Source organism: Chionomys nivalis, chromosome X, assembly GCF_950005125.1.
Source record: "Chionomys nivalis chromosome X, mChiNiv1.1, whole genome shotgun sequence".
NCBI classification, from domain to species: domain Eukaryota; kingdom Metazoa; phylum Chordata; class Mammalia; order Rodentia; family Cricetidae; genus Chionomys; species Chionomys nivalis.
This window is the reverse complement of record NC_080112.1, coordinates 70,959,180-70,969,233: the sequence shown is the minus strand read 5'-3', so window position 1 is coordinate 70,969,233 and position 10,054 is coordinate 70,959,180. Positions and strand designations below refer to the sequence as shown.

The window sequence follows — 10,054 nt, the reverse complement described above, 5'->3', positions numbered from 1 at the left end:
ACTATAATCTGGAACCAGCAGCCCCACCCAGGTGACTGTGTCTTGCCCCCAGGGCTGAGGGGCCGGAGGGGACGCACGGACTCTGTTCCCTAGCCCGCCCTCTGCTTTCACAAGATCCACGGTGACTGCACCAGCTCGAGCGCCTTTAAAGGGCCACACACGCCAGCCGCCGCTATAAAATGTTCCCAGCGGCACAGCTGCAGAAGTGCGCTGCTGAGCTGCGGTGAGGAGGCTCGCTCCGCCCGGCTGCTCCGCCCACAGCCTGTCGGCGCGGGGCTGCTCCCAGCAAGGAGGACCAGACTAGAAGAAGGCGCAGCACCCTCTCGGGCCCTCCGTAAGTATCCAGTTCAGATTTTGCCACCAACTCGTCCACGAGCCAGGACATGTGCTAATAATGCCCTAAGCCGGTTATAAAGACGTGAAAATTGGGGGGAGAGGGGAAAAAAGGGGGGGAAAGGGTCTGTCCTTCTTGGGATTCCTAGCCGAAGCCATCCTGCTACCGTGTGCCTTTACGCCAGGGCTCTCCGGGCGGCAATGGGGGCTTGAGAGCCCGGGTCCCCTCGCCAAGAACCCAGCGCGGTGGCTTGCTAACGCCACCGCCCCGGAGTCCGGTGCCGAAGCTGCGGGCGGGCGCGATCGCGGGCCGGGGCTGCTAGGCGCTGCACGGTGCGGTGCAGCGGCGCGGCGCGGCTGTTGCAGCCTTTTCCCAGGCGCCTTGGGGTCGGGTGGCCGCCCGTACGCCTGGCTGGGGGAATCCGAAGGCAGCGAGCGGCTCGCGGCGGCGGCGTAAGTGCCAAGGGGCTGGGGGCTCGGCCGCTTCGTCCACGTCCCAGCCCCTGCGAGCTTCCCTCTCTCCCGGGCAGGCGGCTTCGCGAAGGTAAGCCGGGCCGCCGGGCAGGGCGCTGGGCTGGGACAGCGGGAGACGAGGACACGGCCGGCGGCGGAGCGGCCCGCCCGAGGGGCTGGGGGACTTGTTTGCTGCAAGAGGTGCCCGGGCCCGGGGGGGGGGGAGTGGGGGGAACGGCAGGCGGCGGGACTGGGCGCCCACTTGTTCAGAGGAAACCGCAGCAGTTCCCCTCCCGCACCCGCGCTTTCTCTGGCTCTGCTTCCCCGACTTCGCCAATAGCCGGGACTGCATCAGGCCGCTCGGGAGCCGCACAAAGCTCTTGTTTCCTTGGGGGCTGGAGACAGAGGGGCTGCGGACCGAGTGTCGCCGAGCTGCAAGTTGGATCATTGGGGCAACTTGCTTTTTTTTTTTTGCTCCCCCCCCCCCACACACACACACACGCAGCCCACCCCGCTCCCTGCTCCCGCGCACACACCCCTCTCGAGGGGAAGCGGCGGCGCCCAGCCCCTACCTCCGCGGGACGCCTGAGCTGGGGTAGGACAGCTTGTCGGGGGCCGTGCCACTTTTTGGCCCTGTGACCTTGGGTAAGTTCTCGCACCTCTGGGCACCTCGAACGTTCGCTAAGCAGCCGGGAGCACAGGCAGCTTTGGACACTCTGAGGACGCTCGGAAGTGTCGGTGAGGCGCGCGAGCCACTGCCACTGGCGCCAAAGTGCGCCCCCGCGCGCGCGGAGACGCTGCGGGTCCCCAAAGTCGCGCTGACGCGGAGACCCCGTGTCTCATCGCCTGTCTGCTTTAGAGCACCTGAGGTAACGGAAGCTTGGAGCCCTCAGGCATCGCTGCTCGCTCCTAGCGGACAGGGCTGCGTCCGGCCAAGCCCCGAGCTGGTGGCCCTCACCGGGCGCATCGAGGAGGCCTGGGGAGCTGTCGGTAAACAACGGGCTGCTTGGAGAGGCGTGCAAGCCAAGCTGCAGTGCTGTTTGGATTTTTTTTAGATTTCTCAGTAGCAATGGAGATGGAGATTACCGGTTGGTGCCATTTTTTAACTTTTGCTCCCTGGACAGGTTCATGACCCCCCCACCTGCCTCTCCCTTTTCTCCATCCCCGCTTCTCATACCCCCCCTTTGGGCGCGGGCGAGGACCGATGCGGGGGCGGGCCAGGCGGGGCTGGGTAGCAGGAGACGCAAGCCACGGAGCCGGCACTTGTTGCGCGGCTTTTTCGCGGCGGCTCCGGGCGGCTTCGCAGTGGTCACTTCGTGGCTCGTCCAGACATTCGTGAAGCAAGTTGTTCCCCTCCAATGGCCGACGGGTCGGGTAGGGGATAGAAAATGGGATCGCGGGGGGCAGGAAATAAGATCACCCCAGAGGTGGGCTCCGCGCTTTCAGAGCGGGCTGGCGCGCCTCGAGGGGAATGTTACAAGGGCCTGCCCTGCGAGACGACACCAGAACACACGCACTTTCCTTATATTTTCTAACCCCTGTTAGTGTTGCTCTTGGGGGGGGACTTTTTTTCCTTTGGATATTTGGGTACGGGTGGCATACGGGAGGGAGAAGATGGAGACGAAGGTGAAGCGATAAGGAACTTGCTATAGTGGCGGTGCTGGCTCTCCTGACGACGAGGCGCTTAGCGCCCCTGTCTTGAGATAGATGGCTGAATTATAGATGGCTTGCCTCAGCTCTGTTTGTACTTCAGTCAAGCAGTGGTGCGGGACCCAGCAAGTGCCCCCTCCATGTTTTCTCCTTTTTTTTTTCCCTGCCTTCCTTTCTCCCAGTAGGCGGTTGCTGAAGGGGAAAAAGGATAGTGGTACCTTTAGAAGCCAACGCATTCTTAACAACCGCTGGGGGTAACAAGGAGGGTAGAGTTCCAGCAAAATTCTAGTCTCTTTGGGGAAATGACTCTTGGGTTCCTTAAGATGACAATGCTAGAATATATGAGGGTTTTAAACATATGCTTCCAGGAAAATAAGTAATTTTAATTTTCTGAGTTCGAAGTGGTTTTTTGTTTGTTTGGTTTTTTTTTTTCCTTTATTCTCTTATCTCTTTGGCACATGGGCAAGAAAATCATTTCTTTAGAAGCCATCTGAGTATTTCGGGTATGAGGACTTGACCTGTGGTCAGGAGAGCTATGTGGCAAAGGACTGCAAGATGCTGCTCTACAAACTGCTGCCGCTGATTCCAGGCTGAAAATCATCGGATTTTCCCTCCAGGAAGAATCCTTTCTTTTCTCGTGCCCACATGGGTGTGGCCTGGCTATGGGCTCTGGGACAGTTGTCCTAGGAAAGCCCAATCTAGGGACTGTCTTGTAGGTGCTTGAGACATGGAGGAACTGAGCTACTTCCAGCTGTTCTGTGGCTCCTGCTGCCTCGGAGCCTCCAAAACACCCTGGTCTGCTGTCTTCTTGTAGGCATACCCCAAGACAGGGCTTTGGAGACTCTAGGGCATCCTTCTCCCGAATTCTCACTTTCCCCCAGTCCCATCGGAGACCTAGACCTGGCGGCTAATGGTCCATTGACATGGTGCGCTGCTTTCTCAGGGACATGCCTGCACTGGGAATCAGGAACAGCGCCACCCCTAGCTTTGAACTCTGTAATAACCTGTATGAGTAAATGTTCATGTGTTCTCTCTCGGCATTGGGGGTTGTTGTTAGAGCCTGGCTGAATAGAGCATATTCCTGGCCTCGGGTCAGAGTTCACCTCAGTCTCTGCTCCCTGCCCAGATCCTCTCTGTTTTTTGTTTGGTTGGTTGGTTGGAGTTTTGTTTTGTTTTGTTTTTTGTTTTTGTGGGGTTTTTTTGTTTGTTTGTTTTTGTTGTTTTTGTTTAACCTGATCAGCGTCCTTGTGTAGCTGAATGGATCCTGACTTGGAATTTTCTAGTGCTTCCTTTGTCAAGAAAGCCTTTCACCTTTATTAAATTTTTTCTCTTTTACTTACAGACGAACAGCTCCAGCTGGAGGCCTCAGCTCCCACCGATTTATCTGACTTCTGCCCAGACTCTGAAATGCCAACTATGTCAAGGCCTGCACTTGATGTCAAGGGTGGTGCCAACTCTGTGAAGGAGGTAAGTTTTGCCACTTTACCGATGGAGATACTGCGGCATGGAAAGATGGACTTTAGGGGAGGGGGACATGCTCCTAGCCTTCCTAGGTGTGCATGTAGCCAGTGTGCTTGACCAGAGAAGATACAGCAGGGCTTTGTCGGGGAAAAATGAGAGTAGCTTTTGTCTAAAAGCAATTGAATTGAACTCACTAGGGGTATTGAAAGACAGACAGCAGGAAGGGAGCAAAGAAGCAGAATTGAAACAAGACCACCGTAGCAAAGAGATTATAGTGGGGCTGAGGAGAGGGACAAAGGGGTGCCCTTTTTAGATGGGGGCTATACTGAGTAGCAGGGGAGGAAGGCCCACTTTGGATAACTTAGGAATCGAATCATAGTAGCCAAAGAAAGCACACTGTCCAGGGGCTCTTCCTGTCACCTGCCCACTATTAGCAGTAAATGCAAGGCATGCAGGAGCAGTCCAGATCCAGTGAATGACAAAAAGAAAACCAGGAGGAGAGCTACTATGGTGTACCTTTCTGTCTTCTAGGATGGCAACCAGGAGATGAACTCTCTGGACTACTCCAACCTCGGGGTGAAGGATCACAAAGCAGTGGCCATCCTGCACTACCCTGCGGTCAACTCAAATGGAGCCAAAGCCAATGGAGTTCCTGCGAGCTCCTCTGGATCAGCATCTCCAGTAGGCTCTCCTACTGCCAGCCCTTCTACCAAGCCCCCACCCTTCAACCTGCACCCTGCCCCTCATCTGCTGGCCAGTGTGCAGCTGCAGAAGCTTAATAGCCAGTATCATGGGGCTGCCGCTGCGGCAGCAGCTGCTGCTGCCACTCCCGACCAACCAGGGGAGGCAGGGCCCCTGCAAAACTGGGGCTTTGGGGTGGAAGGGGCGGAAGGGGCGGAAGGGGGAGAATCAGCCACTCCTCCTTCTGGTTCCCAGAGCCCTACTATCATTGATTCTGACCCAGTGGATGAGGAAGTGCTGATGTCTCTGGTGGTAGAGCTGGGGCTCGACCGAGCCAATGAGCTTCCCGAGCTGTGGCTGGGGCAGAATGAGTTTGATTTCACTGCAGATTTTCCCTCTGGCTGCTGATGCCAAGTGTCCCTAAAAATTGAGGAACAAAGCCACCAATTCAGTTGTAAATAAAAGTTACTTGCAAAGAGATAACTGACTATGTTCTTTATCAATGTCTAAAGTTGTGGTGTGCACTCTAATAGTCTTGTTAATTCTGGGTTGCAAGAGTCTGAAGAGTTTGGGGAGGGTTAGCACAGGTGGTCTCAGAACTCTTGCTGCTGCTACCACTGCCCTTATCTCCTCAAGAGTCCAGGTACTTAGCTTTGATTCCCTAACACCCCACAAACACTGTCCTCTTGAAGGTTGAGCACAAGAGTTGGTGGTCAAGGCATTCTTGGAAGACAAGCTGCTTCAAATTTGTCTGCAGCTTCCTTGCCATTGGCACACCCTTGGCTACATGGCATATGTTCCCAACTCTAGAAGCCGCCAATCCAGATTTGAAATGATGGCTCAAGAATTAAAAGCACGGATTCTCACGCCGGAAGCTGCTGGTCTAGCAGTGAAAGAGGCACGGCGTGGTCTTCAGTTCGCGATGTCCACCAACAATATGTCCGACCCACGGAGACCCAACAAAGTGCTGAGGTATAAGCCTCCGCCGAGCGAGTGCAACCCAGCTTTGGACGACCCGACCCCGGACTACATGAATCTCCTCGGCATGATCTTTAGCATGTGCGGCCTCATGCTTAAGCTGAAATGGTGTGCTTGGGTGGCCGTCTACTGTTCCTTTATCAGCTTTGCCAACTCCCGGAGCTCGGAAGACACCAAGCAGATGATGAGTAGCTTCATGCTCTCAATCTCTGCCGTGGTGATGTCCTATCTGCAGAATCCTCAGCCCATGACGCCCCCGTGGTGATGTCACCTGCAGGGCTTGGATCCTGTACTCCTGCCCACCTTCTGGCCTAGCCTTTGGCTATTTCCAACCTACCCTTAGCTGCTGTTTTCAACTTGCCTGAGTGTTGTCTCTGGTCTCCCAGTGTAATGGAGGGAAGTTGGCACTTTCATTGGGTCCTGCTTTTGCTTTGACAAAGGGGTAACCCACAGACTTCCCTTTTACCATCCCTTCCCTGGCCACTGTTATGGGAAACCTTGTTCATGTTTCTAAAAGTATTCACTTGTTTTCTTGTTGAAACCGGTTGATATAAAATTTTCCACTCTGGCAAAAAAAAAAAAAAAAAAAAAAAAAGAATTAAAAGCACGTATTGCTTTTGCAGAGGACTGGGATTCAGTTCCCAGCACCCACATGGGGAACTCACAGCCATCCATAATTCCCATTCCAGGGCATCTGACATCCTTTTTTGACCTCCAGCATCAAGCATGTATGCGGTACACATATATACAGGCAAAATGCATGCACATAAACTTTTTTGTCATTAAAGCAAGATTCCAGGTGCCTTCTTCAAGCCCCTCCGACACCTTCTTGTTCCTCCCCTCCAAGCTTAGACGACTCTAAGCTAACCTGTGTGTCCCCTCATTCCTACCTCCTTGGCCTACCCTGTGTGAGGATGTCCTGTTTGGACTGGCCCTCTCCAACCTAAAAAGTACAAACAAGGTCCAGGCTTGACAACTTCAATGTTTAGAGATCTCTTGAGGCAGTGAGTTCAAAAGAAAGCCAAGCGACAAGATAATGACTCTGCCTCAGATGCCAGGTCTTAATGCAGCCCTGGCCTCATGTAAGGGCTGGAAACTGCTGCCCACATTTCAGACTCCTGAGGATGTTCTTCTTTGACCACTGAACATTATTAAGTAGCTTTTGGGGAACAACATGAGACTTGTCCCATGGTGAGCACATTCAAGACGCCTACTACTAAAGGCCTTCCCTGAGGACCTGTTCAGAGTCAGGCACTTTGCTGGACACTGGGATCAAGAATTAGATGAAGTTTGTACCTTTGAGGGTGTTTCCCATCTCAGAGAAAGAAGGGCACAAACATTGCAATAAACCTGTATTCTCCAGAGCACAAGGAACAGTTATTTTATCCCAGAAAAAGAAATAACTCTATCTACCTGTGATGTTTGGGGAAGGCATTCTAGGATTGAACCGGTCCCTTATTTTCACATCTTACAAGTAATAAATACATGGTATAATCTAGGGTATGTGGCTTGGTGGTAGAGCACTTGCTTAGCATGCATGAGTTCTGGGTTCTATCCCCAGCACTGCAAAACTTAAAGCACCAATAAAGAAGTAAAAACTTAGGTTGGACAGAAGCAATCGAATCTCTGTGAGTTTGAGGCCAGCCTGGTAGACATAGCAAGTTCCAGGCCACCCAGAGCTACAAAATAAGACCAAAAAGAAAGAAAATAAGAAAGAGAAGAAGGGAGAGAGGGAGGGAGGGGGAGAGAGAGAGAGTCCAGATACAGTTAAAGAAGCTTTTCCCTGCTCTCTCCCTTAATCCTGACCACCTCTGGTTCTCCAGAGAAATAGCTCTTTACCTGTTCCTAGTGTATCCTTGCCAACCCTGCTTTGGATCTTGGTATGAAGATGTATCTATCCCTAGGGGAAAAAACTGTGTGTGTGTATGTGTGTGTATAGAGAGAGAAATTATATATATATATATATATATATATATATATATATATATATATATATATATATATATATATAATTTCTAGTATATATGATACATATAATAACGTAGTGCACACAAATATGAGATTGTAGAGACCAAGGAGTCCCTCAATCTGCTGTCCGCAATCAAAGATACAGGAAAGTCAGTGGTGTGACTCAGTGTGGATGTGAAGGCCTACGAGGGTCAGAGGGCAGTCATAGCACCAAGATCTGAAGACCAAAGTTTCAGGAGTGCTGAGTAACATCCAAGGGCAGATGAGCAAGATGAGTGTTCCAGCTCTAATTCACCTTTTCTCTTCCTGTTAGTTCTAGTCAAGCTCTCAACAGATTAGATGATGCTTAGTCACACATCCATTACTCCATCTACTGATTATTTAAATGCCAGTCTCTCATCGCCACATCCGGAGATGGAAATTTTGCTGGCTGTATGGGCATATGGGCATCCTTAGCTCCCCCTGAAGTTACCATCGCACCTAGAGAAGGTGTTTCTGTGAGGAAGAGAGCAACCCTGCCTCCTGGTGTCCGGAGCCAAGAAGTGTGGTCACCTAAGCCAGCTCTCAGTGAAGCTAAAGGGGGAAGGGAGGCAGGGCGCATCTTCTAGAGAGGGCCAGGTCTACCAGGGGAGGATAGGGACAGCACAGACAGGAACAGACACAGTGGAGGACGGTTGTGCAAATCTCCATTCCTGCCCCCACTGTTTCATACTTAGCCCTCTTCACAGCTGGATACCTTCATTAGTTCCAGAAGGCAAATCCCGGGGTCTCCTTGCTTAGGCCCTAGATCACACAGGTAAGGAGCGAGGCGTGCTGGCAAGGACCCCACAGCCTGGAGCAAATGAGGACAGGTAACAATGTCTCTAAGAGCCAAGTGTCCATCTTGTTCCCTAGGGATAAGCTAGAAAGACCCTGTCCCTGCTTAAAAAGAACTCACAGTTCCAAGGCAGTCATGGCCTTGAAGGATGAATTGGACTTGTACAGGGCAGCAAAACTAGTGAGGGTGGGAGCACAGCCTCCAATCAGAGGAACAAATGGAACATTACCAAGAAGATAGAACAAGGCCTGCTGGAAACCAGAACAAAGCATCAGAAAAAACCAATCTCGAAACGAGAAGGCTTTCTCAAGGACACAAAACCCAGAAGCTAGGAAAACATTGATATATTTAACTACATTATTTAGCTGCATTTTTGTTGGGGGTTGGTTTTGGTTTGCTGAGGCAGGGTCTCACTCTACAGCCCCATCTGGCCTTGAGCTCACTATGCAGTCCAGGCTGGCCTTGGATTCCTAGCAAACCTCCTGCCTCACCCTCCCAAGGGTTGGAATTGCAGGGGTGCACCACCACTCCAAAACTGAACTGCACTCCAAAGGCCACACAGCCTCTGCACCCTTGTCTTGAATTCTGGCACTGCAGAGGTAGAAACAGGAGGATCACAAGTTCAAGTCCACCTTGAGCTACATAAAAAACAAAGTAATGAAAAAATATTTACAATAAACCACACACACACACACACACACACACCATAAAAGTCAGGCATGGTGATGCACACCTTTAAATTTTAGTACTCCTGACACAGAGGTAGGCAGATCTCTGTGGCTTCAAGGTCAGCCTGGTATACATATTGAGATCCTGCCTGACAAAGCTACATGGGAGACCCTGTTTAAAAAACAACAAAATAAAAATAATATCACACAGGTATGGTGGTGTACACCTTTAATCCCATCACTTGGGTGATAAAGGCAGTCAGATCTCTGTGGTCTACAGGTCAGTCTGATCTACAGAGCAGGTTCTAGGCCAGCCAGGGTTATATACTGAGACCCTGTGTCAAAAAATACATATCATAAACAAAGCCAAAGCCAAAAGTAACCAACATGGAGTTGGAGAAATGGCTCAGTGGTTAAGAGCAGTAACTGTTCTTGCAGATTACCAGGCTTCATTTCCTAGTACCCACATCGGGCAGCTCACAACCACCTGGAATTCTAATTTTAGGGGCTCTAGCACCCTCTGGCTTCCAAAGGCACCTGCACACAAGTGGTGCACATAAAATCATGCAAGCACACACATATACACGTAAATACAAATAGTAAACACTTTTAAAAGATAATCAATACACTAGACAGTATCTATAGTTTGCGGACACTCTGATGATGAGGGATGAGCACTGCATTGCTCTGGGCTCCCAGAAAATATGGTGGTTGTGGAGTTCCTGGAAGGGACTGGGAAGTCACAAAGGAATCTATGTTTGAGACAGAGGCCCTGGCTCTCTCAGAACTTGCAATGTAGACCAGACTGGCCTCAAACTCACAGAGATTCTCCTGTCTCTGCCTCCCAAGTGCTGGGATTAAAGGCATGCGCCACCACCATACCCAGCTCTAAAACATTTTTTGTTTGCTTGGTTGGTTGAGACAGGGTCTCACTATGTAGCCCTGGCTGGCCTGGAACTAAGTAGAAGAGGAAAGCCTTAAACTCAATGATCCTTCTGCATCTGCCTCTCAAGTGCTGAGATTAAAGGTGTGACCACCACCACAC

The 10,054-nt window shown here is 51.4% G+C and overlaps 2 protein-coding genes across 6 annotated transcripts; both read left to right on the top strand.

Annotated features, from left to right (window-relative positions):
• Positions 1-216: 216 nt before the first annotated feature.
• On the top strand, positions 217-5,045 carry Cited1 (Cbp/p300 interacting transactivator with Glu/Asp rich carboxy-terminal domain 1). Of its 5 annotated transcripts, none has more exons than XM_057760075.1 (3): positions 217-334; positions 3,779-3,903; positions 4,429-5,045. In XM_057760075.1, the coding sequence occupies exons 2-3, from the start codon at positions 3,844-3,846 to the stop codon at positions 4,984-4,986; spliced, it is 618 nt and encodes a 205-aa protein (XP_057616058.1). In that variant the 5' UTR covers positions 217-334; positions 3,779-3,843; the 3' UTR covers positions 4,987-5,045. The 5 variants fall into 5 exon arrangements, with proteins under 5 accessions (XP_057616058.1, XP_057616059.1, XP_057616060.1 ...); XM_057760076.1 differs by lacking the exon at positions 217-334 and adding an exon at positions 602-877; XM_057760077.1 differs by lacking the exon at positions 217-334 and adding an exon at positions 1,411-1,431.
• A 402-nt stretch (positions 5,046-5,447) lies between these two features.
• LOC130868059 (PAT complex subunit Asterix) lies at positions 5,448-6,114 on the top strand. Its single transcript, XM_057760292.1, has one exon. It carries the CDS (start codon positions 5,501-5,503, stop codon positions 5,819-5,821), a length of 321 nt encoding a protein of 106 aa, XP_057616275.1. The 5' UTR covers positions 5,448-5,500; the 3' UTR covers positions 5,822-6,114.
• Positions 6,115-10,054: the final 3,940 nt, after the last annotated feature.